The sequence below is a fragment of the Eptatretus burgeri genome, chromosome 9, assembly GCF_056783735.1.
Source record: "Eptatretus burgeri isolate ZD-2024b chromosome 9, Ebu_testis_v1, whole genome shotgun sequence".
In the NCBI taxonomy this organism is placed as follows: Eukaryota; Metazoa; Chordata; class Myxini; order Myxiniformes; family Myxinidae; genus Eptatretus; species Eptatretus burgeri.
In genome coordinates, this window is record NC_140969.1 from 104,644,389 (window position 1) to 104,662,897 (window position 18,509).

The 18,509-nt window shown below is 45.2% G+C and overlaps 1 protein-coding gene across 5 annotated transcripts in view; it reads left to right on the forward strand.

The window, feature by feature from the left end:
- Nucleotides 1–18,509, forward strand: part of RIN2 (Ras and Rab interactor 2) — a 118,592-nt gene that overhangs the window by 67,607 nt on the left and 32,476 nt on the right. For all 5 annotated transcript variants that reach the window (XM_085896457.1, XM_085896461.1, XM_085896458.1 and 2 more), the window contains 5 exons: nt 850–964; nt 1,086–1,158; nt 8,289–8,380; nt 8,567–9,645; nt 16,930–17,068. In XM_085896457.1, coding sequence (XP_085752583.1) covers nt 850–964; nt 1,086–1,158; nt 8,289–8,380; nt 8,567–9,645; nt 16,930–17,068 — 1,498 coding nt within the window. The remainder of the gene's footprint in view (nt 1–849; nt 965–1,085; nt 1,159–8,288; nt 8,381–8,566; nt 9,646–16,929; nt 17,069–18,509) is intronic.

Genomic DNA, 18,509 nt, shown 5'->3' on the forward strand with positions numbered 1-18,509 from the left:
CCTTGATGGCTCCCGTAGGGAGTGGGTGCTTCTAGTATTTATAATTTGAATTGCCTTGCACAGAACATCAATGTAGTTGCAGGCTATTAGGCCTGTCAACCCTACACTGGGGTTACCAACTTGTGATTGTTTGTCTGTGCTGTATCCCTTTTTTTGTTGTTGTTAATGCTGGGCATCAAGCAAGTAAGTCCCATTTTTAGTGTTTGGTATGACTCAGCCAGGGTTCAAGCCCTCAATCTCCCAGACTCAGAGTGGATGCTCTAACCATTATACCACCGAGTCTGGTTAAATTTGTATAAGGTCTGTCATAATATTTTGGTTCCTTATCGTTCATACTATATCGTAGCTTGAGCCGTCGATGATGCATAAATAAACGAGTGAGAAAAAAAAGATTTTTCTCGGTACTCCTGTCGAGCCACCTTTTGTCGCACTAACAGTCCCCATCCTGTTTGGCATCGAATGGACGACATTGTGTCACCATCTGCTGCAGCTCCCCCGAAATCTATCAGTTTCGTTTGATTCCATCGCATTTAAGACGTGGGCAGGTTGCGATCGATTTGATAATCCAGATGCTCGTACAGGTGGATTCTTATGCGGACTTCATCGAACCCAGCGAGGAAAAGTTTTATTTTCATAATAAATTACCTAATTCTCAACAAAGTAGTTTAACCTCCGAAGTCCAAAATACAATTATGTTTTTTTTTTTCCTTTTGACTCAATTTTATTGTACTTTTCACGACGGTGTGAGCCGGCAAGACGATGCCATGTCATAATATCTTCCTTTAATCATGGCTTTCATTTTGAACATTTGTACGAGTAATGTTTTATTGTATCATGCTTTCACTACAGGCGTTCCTGGTTCGAAGATCCACAACCATTCAAAAAAAGATCCTGTCGGTTAGACTCTTCAGTGAAGATGGATCCTGCTTCATCGAAGACTTTGCCATCAGAGAGAATCAGTCAAGTATGTTCTGAAGAAGTAAAAAAAAAATTGCTTTTAACAACCAGTTCCACCATGTGACCAATGCCGTTCACACAGATACACTGAGGTTCCCACGTGGTTGTGTTTGCGAAACTTTCTGCAGCTTTTTCCCTCGAGGGTTCCAGCATCAGCTTTGCAGACCTTTTTCGACTCATCGCCTTTTACTGTGTCAGCAGGTAATGGGGGTATAAAAAAAACTTAAAGTTCAAATTCTTCTCCGATGTTGTTTATTTTATGTGTTTTTTTTAATGAAATATTTGTTGAACCAAAATGATCACAACCTCCTCTTGGGAAGGACCTCAGATGTTAAGAATTACATGGACTATACAGCATCACGTCTTCACAAGGCATGGCAGTGGCAATCTGGTTCTTTCCGAAGTAATGAACTGATACTGCAAAAGTTTAAATAAATTTCTACGTTTCCACGTGATATTATTACCTCTGCCACCGAAGGTGGACGGAGGTTATGTTTTCAGCCCTGTTTGTTGGGTCGCCGAAATAGGTGACCCTTATTGTCAGTAATTCTGTCTGTTTGTTTGGATGTTTGTTTGGATGTTTGTTCGTTTGTCATCAGCATAATTGGTAGTAAACGTGGGCGGATTTTGACCAAACTCAGGTGGTAGGTACATCTTATGACCGAGTGCTTTGGAAATTGTGATGGTTGCTTGGGACGCTTTAGTACCCCAGCAACAACGGAAAAACCTTCAAAATCGGTACCGTTCACGCGAAATAAATTCCGAAAGCCATTATCCCACGTAGGGTTATGAAATTTGGCACGAATGATCTACAGGTGATGCTCTATCAAATATATTCTGGTTTTTGTGATATATGGAATACTTTACCTGCAGCGCCCCCTACAATTAGGGTATGCGCGAAAATTGAAGGCCCCCGAGCGACCAGGTGAGTGCATCGATACGAATGAAACTTTGCAGGTTCATGGTACTCAATGAGTACTACAACTTTGCCTCAGGACATATTGACCGATTTCACTTAGGTCAGGGGTCAAAGGTCAATTTCCATGCTCTAGTTTCTATGCTCGGCGACCTATCGCCGCCTACCGGCTTGTATATATTGTTACGCTTGTGGAAATTCACAGAACACCATTCAGGTATCCCAGAGATCAGTTATGTTGATAAGTCTGTGTTCAGATATATTTCCCCACGGATGTTTAAAGGGAATTATTCGTGTAACCGGGCTGTGATCTTTGAGGTCGTGTTTTTCTTTTGCTCTCTTTATTTTGGACCAACCGCCTCTCAACCACCACAACTACCACCAACTGCATCTCAACAACCACAGCCACCTTCTCCACAACCACCTTCACAACAGCCACCTTCTCCACAACCGCCTTCACAACAACCACCTTAACCACAACCGCCCAACCACACCACCATCACGACCACCACAAAACGCCAGCCACGCCACCATCACGACAACCACAACCACCTCAACCACCACCGCGTTTCCACCTCAGAACACTTGCCAGAAGCCTGGCATTCGTCGAGGGAGAACAGACGACGGTCCCCCGCCCCCCCCCCCCCAACGAATAACAACTCTGCCGGCCAACGCAGGAGACTCCCAACCCTACGAGTGGATTCTCAACACGTGCAGGAGAAAAACAAGAAGCAATAACTAATGCGGCGCAGCCGCGAGGGAACAGCCCCGATTGAGCAGGAAAACAGCTTCTTCTGGAAGTTTCCCTCGCCCGCTGGGAAAAGGGAGGGGTGAGGGGGAGTGGCTATAAAAGACGTACTGAGGAGAATCGCGCTCTCTCTCTCTCTCTCTCTCTGGATCACATGCGCTAAAGCTCTCTCCCCCTCTCTCTCTCTCTCTCTCTCTCTGGATCGCGCGCACTAAAGCTCTCTCTCTCTCTGGATCGCGCGTGTGAAAGCGCTCTCTCTCTCTCTCTCTCTCTCTCTCTCTCTCTCTCTCTCTCTCTCTCTCTCTCTCTCTCTCTCTCTCTCTCTCTCTCTCTCTCTCTCTCTCTCTCCCCTCTAGATCATGCTCTCTGGGGGGTTGTGAGGAAGCTCTCTCTCTGGATCGCGCGCTAAAGCTCTCTTTCTCTGGATCGCGCGCTAAAGCTCTCTCTCTCTCTCTCTCTCTCTCTCTCTCTCTCTCTCTCTCTCTCTCTCTCTCTCTCTCTCTCTCTCTCTCTCTCTCTCTCTCTCTCTCTCTCTCTCTCTCTCTCTCTCTCTCTGGATCGCGCGCTAAAGCTCTCTCTCTCTGGATCACGTGCGCTAAGGCTCTCTCTTTCTGGATCGTGCACGCTAAAGCTCTCTCTCTCTCTCGCTCTCTCTCTCTCTCTCTCTCTCTCTTTCTCTGGATCGCGCGCTAAAGCTCTCTCTCTCTCTCTCTCTCTCTCTCTCTCTCTCTCTCTCTCTGGATCGCGCGCTAAAGCTCTCTCTCTCTCTCTGGATCACGTGCGCTAAGGCTCTCTCTTTCTGGATCGTGCACGCTAAAGCTCTCTCTCTCTCTCTCTCTCTCTCTCTCTCTCTCTCTCTCTCTCTCTCTCTCTCTCTCTCTCTCTCTCTCTCTCTCTCTCTCTCTCTCTCTCTCTGGATCGCGCGCTAAAGCTCTCTCTCTGGATCACGTGCGCTAAGGCTCTCTCTCTCTCTCTCTCTCTCTCTCTCTCTCTCTCTCTCTCTCTCTCTCTCTCTCTCTCTCTCTCTCTCTCTCTCTCTCTCTCTCTCTCTCTGGATCGCGCTAAAGCTCTCTCTCTCTGGATCGCGCTAAAGCTCTCTCTCTCTCTGGATCGCGCTAAAGCTCTCTCTCTCTCTGGATCGCGCGCTAAAGCTCTCTTTCTCTGGATCGCGCGCTAAAGCTCTCTCTCTCTCTCTCTCTCTGGATCACGTGCGCTAAGGCTCTCTCTCTCTCTCTGGATCGCGCGCTAAAGCTCTCTCTCTCTCTCTCTGGATCGCGCGCTAAAGCTCTCTCTCTGGATCGTGCGCGCTAAAGCTCTCTCTCTCTCTCTCTCTCTCTCTCTCTCTCTCTCTCTCTCTCTCTCTCTCTCTCTCTCTCTCTCTCTCTCTGGATCATGCGTGCTAAAGCTCTCTCTCTGGATCGCGCTCTCTGGGTGGTTGTGAGGAAGCTCTCTCTCTCTCTCTCTCTGGGTCTGTCGTGACGATGTTGGAGGCGCCGAGACGCCAGCAGAGGTCTGTCCTGACGAGGTCGGAGGTCCGAGACGCCAGCAGAGGTCATTGTCGTGACGAGGTCGGAGACGTTAGCAGAGGTCTGTCGTGACGAGGTCGGAGGCACCGAGATGCCAGCAGAGGTCTGTCGTGACGAGGTCGGAGGCGCCGAGATGCCAGCAGAGGTCTGTCGTGACGAGGTCAGGAGAAGGAGGACGGGGCCCCGAGGATTCACCACACGGTCACGTTTTCCTTCCTTCTCTTTCTTTTCAGGGTTTTTGTATGAGAGATGTGGTGCCGTGTCCTTAAGTAAACCTGTTTAAGTAATTGTACATAATAAATAGACCAACGGTTGTAGTTCTTCTTGTCGTGCTTTTGTTGATTGCATTGCTTTTCTTTGCCTTGCATAAATGCATGCGTTTTTGCCTCGCCTAATTGTATACGTGCATGCTTGCATACGTGCTATTCGTTGCGTCCTTTCCCTCGATTGAACTGCCATTATTAAGTTGGGGAAATTAGCTAGCTTTTTAAATAGCCAATAGAGTAATCGGATCTGGCGGGGCTTGGCAATATACACCGATCGACAAATCGCAAACGGAGCGAGCTGCTTAGCGGCTCGTTTCCAAGCAGGTCCCGTCGAGGTGTAAATCCCCGGCATTTCTGTCTGCGCGCATAATTAGGTAAATCGACAATTCGGCGATCGGACCCTGTCGTGCGCGGACAGAATAGCTGGCTGATTTTCGGTGTGATTAAAAACACACTCGTGGCTGGATTTCGGCGTTGTTCCGAAAGCTGCGACTTGGTTTGCCCGTTTGGTGGGCGAGAGCGGCCTCCATTGGCTAGAAGCGGTCGCCTGCACGCCGACGGGCGGGAAACTACAACAATATATTGGCCTGTCTATCTGTCTGTCGTGTTATAACTTTAGAAGGGATTGGCATATTTCAATAAATTGAACTAAGGTGGATTCAGGGAACTCCCGGGGAGGTTTGTGCCGAAAAAAAAAATTTAATATATATATTTTTACGGCTACATCTGAGTACATGTGGCGAAACTGCAATTGCCAACTTGCAACACTGGTTATCCCTGCACTCGGAATACTTTTTTCTTCTTGCCCTATTGATTAATTAGCCATCACAGTAAAGATCGGTATTTCCATCAGTGAAGTGACGGGTCTTGTATTCATATATATATATATATATATATATATATATATATATATATATATATATATATATATATATATATATATATATATATATATATATATATATATATATATATATATATATAATGGTCTAGGCTCTTGGAAGAGCTATGACACAGAACAGACCATGAAGACACAACGTAACAAAGGTAACAGGATGAGAAAGTGGAAATGCCAATAGCAGGGTGGAGGGAGAATGTAGACGGAGATGGATAAACAAGGGATTCAGGTAATGATGAGGGTTGGAGAGAATGCAAGAGGTGTACAATATGGATGCATGACCAAAAATGTTTTTTAGGGGGTGGGGGGGATGGAGTGTGGGTAGTTTAACTGGTATAGAAAAGATCATGGTTTTGGATGGTGGTGAACAGCTGTTTTGAAGACCCGGACAGAAGAGTGAGATTAAATAGAGTGTGTGAAGGTGGTTACACAGGTGAGAAAAGAGTGAGGAATAAATGAGTGGAGGTGAGCCGTGGTTCTGTATTGAGGCATTTTCACAAGGAGGGGGTTACTGCTGGACCGTGTGCATCCTGCAGATACTTGGAGGGGACAGAACACCAAGAAGGCAGAGGGTAAAAAACCAGAAAAGAGGCGGAAGAAGACAGAGAGACCACCGACCTGTTGACAATGGTGAAATGATAGACTCATAAACTTAGATTTATCATGAGAGATTCCAATGATCTCCAAGGCTTTGGTTTCCATGGCATCAAGCTGAGCAAGATGGAAGGCTGTGGAGCCAGCCCAGGGGAGGGGGAGCAGTATTCCATCAAGCTGTAGATGAAAGCCTTGGAGGTGGAGTTATGATAAAACTTGGTGGATGAATTGGGTAGATGACAAGAACAAGCCAATTCGATTTTGGTTCAGGTCCGGATCCAGATCCGCCCAATGAGTGGGATACAAAACATAAACTGTTCAGCCTGGCGCACGTATGCGCTCTACCGAGCGCCATTCTAGTTCAGCGTCACCCTGTAGGATCAGGTTTGTTTCTAAAATGAGTGCCCCCAATTTTTAATGGCACCTTAGTTTCTTCGACTCAGAAGAGTACTGAACCACCATTCAGGTTTTTTGTTTTTTTCCTTCATCCTGTACTCCCAATTTCCGAAGTGTATCGATTTCTGAGCTGTATATCGAATCCAGTTGGTACTTCAGGAAGTCAATTTTGCATCAACAATGGGAATAGAAATTATGCGTGGTTGACGTAACTATTTTGACCTTGACATAAGTTTTAAGGTCATGACCCAATTATAAACGTTTTAACATTTTTGAGTAAAACTCAAACAAGGCCTCTCCAATCAGAACTAAATTGCCCTCACGTGATAACCTGGAGTAAGGCACATTTAAACTTAATTTACATCATACCCCTTCAGGTTTAAATGTCTGGAAATTTTTTATTTTTTTTTGCCATCCCTCAAGTTTGTCAATGCGGAATCTCAAAGACCACTTGGTCTTCTTTCAAGATGTTCTTTCATCATAATGGTGTACCTGCATTCAAGTCATTTGACATACTTTTTTTTCGCATTATGACTGAATTTAAATTTAAAAAAATTTTGATTTATTGATTTATATATATTTTTTTTGATTTACAACTTTAATAATTTTCCTCCAATTTTCACGATGTTGAGTTTTATGGATAGACTAGTACAAAAGCCTGTAAAAAATGACGTGTTGGAATGATGTTTTGTAGCAAGAAGCATTATTTTTAAACGCTACATGTACAAATGTGATCCTATTTTCTTTACCTTCTGGGACATTTCGTTTTGACGGTACAACCTCATAAGCATGCCAAAGTCTGAAGCCTCGGCCTAGCGTCAGGTATGCTTAAATCTTCTTGATTTATTAAACATCCTGCGGACGTAAATGAATCCTTCTTCTACTCTGCGTGTGTTGCACATCATGTGCAGCAAATTTCAACTCCCTCCGCCTTGAATTTATTGTCTTTTGTTTTCAAACGATTCTGTACACCGCCCTTGAGGCCCGGTTACTCGTCACCATCTACATTTCCAATAGAAGACACGTAATTACACTTTTATGAAAAATGTTTTTTTGGGGGTTTTTAAAAATTATTATTTTTAATCCTGAAAAATAGACCGCAATGAACACACAGCCATGTTAAAATATTGGCCTTTAAAACTATTCTCAAATCGTCCTTATGATGGGGGACAGAAAAATACACAAATACACCGTTTCATCCAGGTAGATTGCAGATGGGGACACCTTTTCTATATTTACACCCTCTCCCTAAATGTTGAAATTCAAGGTTAATATGGTGATCCGAAAAAAATGTGGTCATTCGATCACGTGCCAAGGGTAAGTCGTGGATCATCGCCAAGGGTGGTAAGCCTCCCCTGGCCGGTCAAGTCCTTGACCTAATTTTTAGCTTACCTCGAATGTAGTTCCTTGTAGGTTATGGAATGGCGCGTCGACCTTCCGTCCATCCGTCCATCCGTCCGTCCATCTATCTGTCCACAAATACTTTCAACTTCCTCTCTGAAACTACACATAGGATTTCAATGAAACTTTATCACAACGTTCATCACTGTGTATGTACCAAAGCTTGTTCATGACATTAAAAAAAAAACTCGGACCCTAAGGGGGTTCACCGGGGTTGCCCTCCAAATTGGTATTTGCTTTCTTCTCGAAAACTGCACATGCAATCCTGATGAAACTTGACCACAACATTCGTCACCTGTGACATACCAAAGTTTGTTCATAGCATTACAAAAAAAAATCGGAGACTGAGGGGGTCTGCGGAGACCTTTCTCTTTCTCTTTCTCTTTCTCTTTCTCTCTCTCTCTCTCGGAGGTATTCGCTCTACCGAGTGCGGTTCCAGTAATTAAAATGTATCGTAGCTTTTTTGTCGTGCCCATACTCAAAATTATTGTGCTTGTGATGAGCGATAATGTTAGTTGCATTACGGGAGTTGTGTTTTCTTCTGCGTGGAATTCTTGTTCATTAAAATTTGATTTTTCCTCCTCAGGGATGTCTTGCCTTCCACCTTGCGACTTCCCTTTGCCTTCCAAACAGCTCGGTCGCACCAAGAAATTGAAGCTATCTCACATTTGGGAATCGGTAAGGGTTGTTCTTCTTGATTCTTTAACGTCTCAACATGGCTGGTTTGTTTCGAAATAAATCGGGCATCTTGTATTTCTTTTGTCCTGAGCGATGAACGCAGTCACCAATATTTGTCCAATAATGTTCCGTTTTTATTTTCTATGTGACTTGATATACTTGTTTTTCTTCCGTGTGACCGATCAGAGTTTTGGAATTCCTCACAAAACAAGCATCATGAGTGCGAGGATTCGGGTTGTGGTTCGGCTGCTGAAAAGGTTAAAAACGACATTGACGAGGTGAAGACTCGTGCTCCAGGTACTATAGCCATTCCACAGGCTAGCGGTGATGCACTTTGCTTCATAAATCCACTATTCTTGGAAGAGCATGCTGATGAAACTATGCTACGCCGTGCCTGGAGCAAGCGCAGCATGAGAAGGCTGCGCGTGTCGACCGAGAAAACCCTTACAAACCTGTCACCTCCACCACGCCCACCCCCACCTGTGCCACAACTTCGAAGAAATTTGCAGGAAAGTTCAATCTTGGCTGAAGTGACTAAGCCTATCGGAGATATGGGTGCAAAGCCAGACACTGTGAGTGTGAGTGGCCAAGGAATGGAAAATGATTTTGATTCCAGTTCCAATGACTCGATGTACGATACCCTAAAGGCCAAGGTAGATAAACCGGTTCCTCCACCTCGGCTGAAGAAGAAAAGTTTCATGAGCACGAAAACCAACAAGATCAACTCTGAAGATGAACTCAGCGAGGTATCTTCATCAAAGGCAGGAGGCTGTTTTCAGAGCTTTTCATCTTTGGTCAAGCCTGCCAATGATTACAGTCACTACAAACATCCCATGAACACAAACCAAGAAGAAGAATCGTCAGATGAAGACATAATGGCATTGGCTGAAGCCCATCTTCGAAGAACCCTACCTCGCCGACTCAGTAGTGAGTCAAGGATTTTTGACTTTGATTCTGGAACAGTTCCCTCTATCCCCGAACTCGATTCGTCATCGTTGAGCAGTATCGAGGAGGAGATGATTGAGGAGGAAATTTTGGAAGCCACAGAGGAATCTGAGAATGGAGCATGCCGACCTCCAAGATTACATCGTTCAAACGCTTTTGACTTTCAGGAAAAGGTGCGCTCAAGTATCCGTAAGGTCAGTGAGGTCCTGCAGCTGCTATTGACACCTGAGAAACGTGTCATACGGAAAGTGTGTGAGCTTGCACAAGATCGGCACAATTATTTTGGCTCCTTGGTACAGGACTACATTGTGTACATCCAGGTGAGTTCCTCGACGTGGAATTTAAATGAAGTACTTTGTGCAAATTTGCCCTTTTATTCTACTTTTTTGATAAACTTGTCCACACAATCACTTAACTTATCACATCAATTATAATTGTAATTTTTAGCTCGCCTGTTCGAAGAACAGAGAGCTATAGCGATACCCCCGGTGTCAGCGTCAGCATGAGCGTGAAAATGTTAAAGTTTTTGGGGCAAGTTATTTAGAAGCTTGCCATTCATTTAATATGTGTACTAGGATGCTGATATTTGGCATGGAGGTTCCTTTGGGGTATATTATTGGTGTAGTGAAGTTGAAATTAACAAATGATTTAAAAAAAAAATTAAATTTCAACCTAAGATGGTGTCAAAGCCATCCAATGCTCGCCTGTTTATACTAGACGCTTGCCATTCATTTAATATGTATACTAGTTTACTGATTACAATACACAAATACATATATTGCTTTAAAATTATTTGGATCAGACTTCACTGCTATGCTTTATAAAAAAAATATTATTAGACTAGTCTTTTAAAAACGATAAATGTATAAACAGGTGAGCATTGGGTGGCTTTGACACCAACTCTCTGGTTAACTTCTCATAATTCAACCCAGCTACCCTTTAGTTTAGACCAGTGGTTCTTAAACTTTTTTGCCCCCCTGCCTCCTAACGAGCTGATCTCTATGTCATAGTCATAAAATGTCATAGCCCCTGTTGTTTTAGTAACTTTACTGCACAGAGTTAAAGGGAGATCCCATATTTATGTGCATCTAAAATGGCCGCCAGGCTACCAGTCGGCCATCTTTGATCAGATCGCAAAATAAAGTGAGGTGCACGTGTATGCCATCATGTGCTTGTGACAAGATTGAACAAAATCGGACCATGCATGTCCGAGAGAGGGTTGAGAACACATTTAAGTAACAAAATGGCCACGAGTCGGCCAGCTTCAATGTGATCTTGGAAAAAAAATGACGTGCATATGGAAGCGATCATTTGTTATCTGTGAGCCAAGTGTGAACAACATCAGTAAATGCATGTCCGAGAAATGGTTGAGGACGTGTTCGACACCGGGATTTTTTTTTCAACTAAAATGCCACCAGTCGGCTATCTTGGATCCGAGGTCAAAAAAAAAAACAAGACTTTTATATGTGTACTGTTGCGGATCTGGGGTGGCGGGATTCTCACCCGACTCTTGGCGCCACATTCACCATCGCCGTCTCTGGGGTTTATAACGCCGGCCGGCTCGGCACAGGCCTCGGGTCACGCGTCTTCAATCGCGATACCAATGTAATCCTGGACCTTTCCAGTTGGGGAAATAGACCCCGGTTACAGACTGGTTTTGTCAGATGCCGAGCGTTTTCTGCCAGTCTGTAACCATTTTGGTTTTATATGTCAATCGAACGGATCGTTCCTCGACGCGACACAAATTAATCCATAGCGGCAACTTCATACGAACCAACCAGATTTATTGGGGAACATCGGGGAACACAACACAAGCAAAATATTCACGACAATGTTTTTATTAACAATCTTTAACCCATTCTTAACTAGCGGACTACGGATTACAGGTTTCGAGGGGGGTCCCTACCGAGATATGCCTTAAACAACGTGCAGACAAGACAGACAGACAGCATGCATACAAGACAGAGTACTCGGTGATGTTTCATGGACGAGAGGAAAGTGTCAAAAGCACGAATGTCGCTCGTAACAAGCTGATGTCCACGGATCGAGCCCCCAGCTCGAACACGCCGCGTGGCAAGATGGCGGCGCCGTACTCTTTCTTCTCAAGGCACCGCGTGCGCACGCCCTCCTCAGCGCGTTCTGGCCCCACGCAGTGTCGACGGCACAAGACCGTTAGATCAACGATGGGTTTCAACTGATTCAGGGCGGGGCCTATCGTCCGGAGAGGGGAGAACGAAGAAGCCCTCGGCACACCACCACTGTACGAACAATAAAACGTGCATCCTACACCTCCCGACACACATGTTAAGTCCATTTTACCGAACAACCTAGCTAAACATGTATTTAATGGGGGATCTGAGCTAATCCTATCTTTAGTAGCCTGCTGAGGGCCATTTCCGGAACAATACCATCATGTGTTGTCTTTCTTCCAAGTACACATTTCTCTACCCACCTTACCCAGTCGCACCCAACTGTCCCTGGACTCCGTGTCATTTTATTCTGACAAAGTGGAGAGTTTGCTGTCAAACCTCAACTCCGATTCTGCAACTGGCCCAGACGGCATCAGCCCACGTGTCCTAAAAACCTGCTCCTCTGCTCTTGCTCACCCTCTCTCTGTTCTATTCACCCTCTCATTTGCTCAAGGTCATCTGTCATCTGCTTGGAAATCAGCAAACATTACCGCCTGCATAAAAAGTGGGAATCCTCCATCGTGCAAAGTCCTTCCTCGGCCCACCTGAGCTCCTGACCACATACAAAGCTTTTGTCCGCAGCCTGATGGAGTACTGCTCTCCCCTGGGCTGGTGCTCCTGCCTCTCACCTTTCTCGGCTTCACGCTGTGGAAACCGAGGCATTTCCGATCATTGGTATCTCCTGCGATGAGGCTGAGTCTTTGGGCCTCTCACTCTCTCACCACAGGCAGGTCGGTGGTCTTTCTGTCTTCAACCGTCTCCTCTCCGGTCTCGCCCCCCCTTCCCCCCTTGCTGTGTCTGCGATTTGTACCCACCATATTTCTGCAGGGTGCTCAAGGTCCGCCAACAAACCCCTTCTGGTAAACCTACCAAAATCACGAATCACTGCTCACCTTCACTCTTTCATTCCTCTTTTTCCCCACCTTTTAAATAAACTCACACACTGTTCAATCCTATTCTTCCCTCCAGGCCTTAAAACAGCTGTTCACCACCACCTCTTAACTTCCCCCATCCAAATCCTTGATCTTTTCTACCCCCGTTAATCCACCCCAAACCCACCTCCTTCAAATTCTCTGCTTTCCTTCCTGAAAGTCCCTGTAATGTCCATCTCCTATTCCCCATGTTCCCCGTCCCATCCCTCTCCTTTCCACAGATCTCCTAATGTCTCTGTTCCCCACTGTTTTATCCTTCCCTCTCCCGCCCCTCTTGTCTCATGCCCCCCTTGCTGTGCGTTGTGTGTTAGCTCTCATACGAGCTTCAACAATGTATACAAAATAATAATAATAATAATAATAATAATAAAATCTGTCCATACATGTCCGAGATCCGGTTGTGGATACACGTAAGCACGCATGGACACGAAAATCGAGACTACATCCACAAACCCCCATTTCGGACTAAGTCCAACGGGGGCTAATAATCGTCCCAAGTTGTTCACATGAAAGAACCTTAGCTCAGTTTAAACGTTAAAAAACCAGCCAAGACACGTTTCATATGTGGGTAAATGAGTCTAGATTCCTCCAGGTAGCTCGATGTGTGTGAATCTTTCTCACAAGCACATATATATATATATATATATATATATATATATATATATATATATATATATATATATATATATATATATATATATATATATATATATATATACACTGTACATATTGTTACCGCTGTGGAAATTCGCAGAACACCATAAAGGTCCTTAGTTCAGTTGGATCGATAAGTCTGTGTTCAGTTAGATTTCCCCACCGTTGTTTAATGGGAATTATTCGTGTCACAGGGCTGTGATCCTTTGAGATAGCCGTTTTTTTTTACAATCGTTATTTTGGACCAACCACCACAACCACCTTCACAACGCCACCATCACAACAACCACGATTGCCTCAACCACCAACCACAACATAACCACCACCACCACCAACGTCGCTCTCAAACAACCGCTTCAGATCCACCGTCCTCCCACCACAACAACCACACGCGCCTCTCAACAAACCACGCCATCCTCATCACCTCAACCACAATGCCAACCACAATTACGCCAATCACCTAACCACCTTATCCGCTACGCCAACTACCGATCCCCGTCTCCACAAACCAAATCTCAACCCTCTCCGCTCATGAAGGCCGTCTCTGTGGAGGAAAAGGAACAAGGGATTTCGATAACGCGAGGGAAAAACAAGAAGGAACATCGGTGGCGCATGGATTTTCCCGCCTGCTTTTCCCACGCTTTGGTGTGGGGGAAGTGCGATTCGAGCCAGAGGTCAAAGGTCATGTGAAGGAGGGGCCTCATTTTGGGGGAATGAATCTCCCTCGGCCTGGGCCATGTAACGATTCCCTCGCCCCCCCCCCGCGCATCGCGAGGGGGGGGGGCGAGAGGGTTGGACATGGGAAATGCCTCTTTTCTCAAAGCTTCCCGCAGGAGCTTGAAGGAGGGTGGAGCAAGAAGCCAGGAGGAATATAAGGGCGTGCAGGAGCCAAGTGTGGGTGTGTGGTTTCTTTTGGTGGCTTCTTTTTCCTGGTCGGGATCTTCGGCTCGTGGTGGCCTGTCTGTGGAGAAGTGGTCCGTGGAACGACCCGTTCGTCGTAGCTCACGGTCGGTGGGGAATCCGGGCGTGGCACCAGGGACGCAGACTGGAGGCGCTGCCCTGCCAGCTCTGTGGCGCAAACCTGCGCGTCCGAGTGTAGAGCGCCGGAGAGAGCTCGCCGGCTCCGTGGAAGGCCCGAGTCAGCCGCGGCTATCCTAGCTGCCGTGGGGACAGACGTCGCGACTCGCCCATCAAGGCACCACGAGGGTGCAGGTAACATGCAACGGTCTCGTGGGGCCCGTTCGGTCACCAAGGCTCCACGGTATAAAGGTCTACGGACCCTGTCTGACTCCCTTGTCTTTGAGGGTAGTCTTTTCTTTTCTTTTGAATGAATGTTGGTGGCGCCGTCTAAAGTAGAACTGTGTAAGTGCTGTACATTGATAATTGCTTATAGTCGGTTGTAGTGCTTTCGTTGCCTGTATACGTGTTTGCATTGCTTACTGCATGCGTGTTTAGTATTCCCTGTATATGTTTGTCGTAAATAAATGTGCTTGGTTAAATGTATCCCGTTCGTTGCGTCCTCTTTCCCCTATTGGAATACCATCTTGCACTGCGGAATAGTAGTTGGGTTTTAAACACCCGGTAAATAGAATCGGATCCGGCGAGGTCGGGCGATAATACCCGCTCGGTTATCACTGAAGAACAGAACGGACCGCTTGAGCGGTTCGTGTCCAAGCCGACCTGCGTCGAGGTACGGTCTCCCGGTAGGCTACCCGCGCGAGTACTTAGGTATATCGATATTCGGCGATTGACCCTATTTTGCGCGGGTAGAAAATTGGCTGGACCATGGTGGGATTAAGAACCCACCCGTGACAGGGTTCCGGCGTTGTTCCGGAAGGTCACGACTGAATTGTCCGTCCAGTGAGCGACGCGGCTGCTATTAGACAAACGCGGTCGATCGCACGCCGGTGGGCACTAATTCGTAACAATATATATGTATGTATGTACGTGCGCACACACCACACACACACACACACACACACACACACACACACACACACACACCTCATTCATTTATAGTAGATTCATATATACAGTACATGATGTGCACACCTCTGTCCAATTGGTGTCCACCAATCCCAGCACGTCAGTTATGACGTCATTTGTGGAAGGTTATTTTCGCCTACCCCGCCCGATTTCCTTCCTCTCTCGCTCTGTTGTGGGTAACCCCGGAAATGTACAAAATTTTCCCGCCATCGTAGAAAAATAAAAATGGTAACTTTGCGAAGTGAATGGATTTCTTTGGTTTAATTTTGAGTATCCGTTTCATTTTTAAAAGCTCATCTTTCTGGGGGAGAAGAGGAAGAATCAGTACTTGGAGCTTCAATGTCGTGTTCCAATAGTACCTTTGTTTCTTTTTCTGTTCTACAACAGCAGGAGGACCTTGAGAATAAAGTGTGATGGACATGGCGGAAGCACCCAGAATTATATATCGTAATACATGTCGGAGCAATATAAAAATGTGTAAAAGTGCATGGTAGCAGATATACAACGACGACGACCATGACAAGGACAACAAAATCAACAACCACGTGTTATAATGGATCCTTTTTCTGTGTTTCACTTCATTTTACATCCTCATTGAGACTCGGAGATAGACGGGCGATATTTTTTGTGAAGTGCAACTTGCTGTCTTTTGATTGAACCCGTTGATGAAATGACAGGTGGACATGGCTTAATTAATAATGTTATTCTGAAGAATTCTTTCCATTGCCCATCACAATTGCACAGATGTCAAAATGGTGCTTTGTCTCCAAGAACGAGGCTCATGGAAGTGAGACATGACAGAGGGTAATCGAAAGAACGGACAGCGGAGCCGCATTTGGACTCGATAAGCAAGCCAATCTCTCTCTATCGTGGGCAGCACAAGGCTGCTGGGTTTCGTCGATGCCTCGAGGAGCATGGCAGTACCGCTGATGCAATGCCCTCTGCTGGTTAGGGCAGAAATTTACAATTTGTTCAGGGTTCCCAACAAATGCTCGCCTACTGTTCGCGAAGGATACCGGGCGACGAATGCCGGCAGACGGGACGCCCAGTTGCACGTCCATCCGAGAGACGGCACGCACATCGATGAATCGCCCTGCATGTGAAACACCGGGATGACGGTTTATAGCTCGGTGTAGGGATTCGAACGCAGGCTAGACGGCTTTGAGGTGAGTGTGCGTACCTCACGTCATCCTGCCAACCCTAACAAGACGATGAACGAACTGAAAAGAGAAGGCATTCGGGAAAAGAGCAAATTAACCTGCAACTAAGATGGTTTGGGTTTGATCGGGTTAACCGCTTGTAGGAATGGGGGATGATGTGAGATTGTGGTGCCCTGCCTGTTTAAAGCTCGAGAGGGAACAGTGGGATTGCATCTGATTGATGTACAAGCTCCACAACGTGTTCTACATGTGTGTGTATATATATATATTCACACAGAATCATGATCAAATAACTTCCTTTTGGGTTGTAGTTGACTGTGCTGAACAATGCTGGTTAGTTCCCCATGAATGGATAGATAGCCAGCTTCACAGAACCAGAATCTGAACAAACATATCTGTATCTTCTGAGATGGCAATGCTGTGATAATGCTTTTCCGCAATCAACATCAGTGGACCGGAGTGGCAGCACTTGTAACTCCATAAAAGGTCGCGAAATGTCATTTCCTTAAACAACTCTGTCGTTGAGTTATGATGATGCGGAGGAAGATGTTTACACCTTGACTTATTTATCATGAAATATTATGTCCACATGCTCAGAACTATCAAAATTTTCTTTTTCTTTCTGGTTTTGGTTAGGATTGTTCGCTGTGACGTGCTGAACGCTTGCGTGGATTTGTGTGCAGGAGAACTGTGACAACTTCCACACCAGTACAGACTTGCTGCAAGCCGTCCGACAATTCCTCAATCAGCTGAAAAACTACCTCCTCAAAGGCAATGAAATGGACCCCCCAATCGAATCTCTCATTCCAGAGTGTGACATTGGTAAGAAATCGTCGCTCTTACTTAATCTGACTTGGTGAAGACTCAGATCCAGATCTGGATACTATAATCATTTAAGTCGTCTTCGTTAATATGCAGCACAAGGCTGCGGGGTAGCATCATTGGCTAAGTGAGAGGCTCTGCTGGTTAGGTCAGTGATTTGGAATTTGGTCATCCAGGTACGAGAATTCTTTAAGTGATTCTTCACCATTGAGATATAGCGCCAAAAACTATATTAAGAGCACAATATCTCAAAACGTTGTGGACAGATTATGACAAAATTTGGTTGAGTTTAGTTGTTGACGAGAACAAGCCGATTAGCTTTTGGTTAATGTCCGGATGTGTATTCAGCCTATCAGTGGGAGAGAACACAAATGTTTTCGCCTGGTGGAGGTATGCGCTCCACCGAGTTCGAGTTCTTTTTATGTTAGAGCGAGGCTTAGGGAAAAGCAAGGATGAACCGACAGTGAAAAAGCATGGCCACAATCGCTCACAATCTGTGAGAGATTTAACGAACCGGGAAAAGTGCAAGAGAAGAGAAGATAAGAGGAGAAAACGATGAATCCAGCTTGTAAGATTGTTGGGTTAGGCAGAGTTAATGGGAGTAATAAAGATCATGCGTCGGGATGTCGGGATGCAAGGTGACGTGAGGTGGCAGTGCGCTGCCTGCTTGAACCCCGGGTGGGAAGAGAGGGAAGGAACTGCCTATGGGAGGTGGTTCCGGAGATGGGAGAAGTGAGGAACAAAGCAGTTGAGGTGTGCATTCATTTCCTCTGAATTGTAATCAAAACGTACCTTTATTTCCTCAAAACGCACCTTTATTTCATGATTTAAAGAATGCATTGTTCAGTCCTCAAATGTACACCAGAGGCCTGAAGCTTAAGGCCTACACGGGGTGAACAAAATGGTGGTGATTTAATTTTTGAGGTAACAATTGTGGGTGGAGTCATGACAGCAAAACTCCTCCCTGGACAGACAGACAGAGCGACTGGTAGAGAATCTCTATTATAATACCAAGCTTGCACACCAAAAACTCGGCTCGCCGTCACACGATCCCGATGAAATTGCTGTGGCACTTAGCGGACATGCCGACAATGTTTGGGAAGTCTTGGCGTTCCTTGTACCACTTGCATTTTGCACAATGCGTATTTTTGTCATTCCCCGTGTACGGTTGTACTGCTATCGCAAGTATGTGTATGTATATATATATATATATATATATATATATATATATATATATATATATATATATATATATATATATATATATATATATATATATATATATATATATATATATATATATATATATATATATATATATATTTATATATATATATATATATATATATATATATATATATATATATATATATATATATATATATACTACATAGCACTAGTATAGCAGTACAAGGGATAGGGATAGCATAGGGATAGCAGT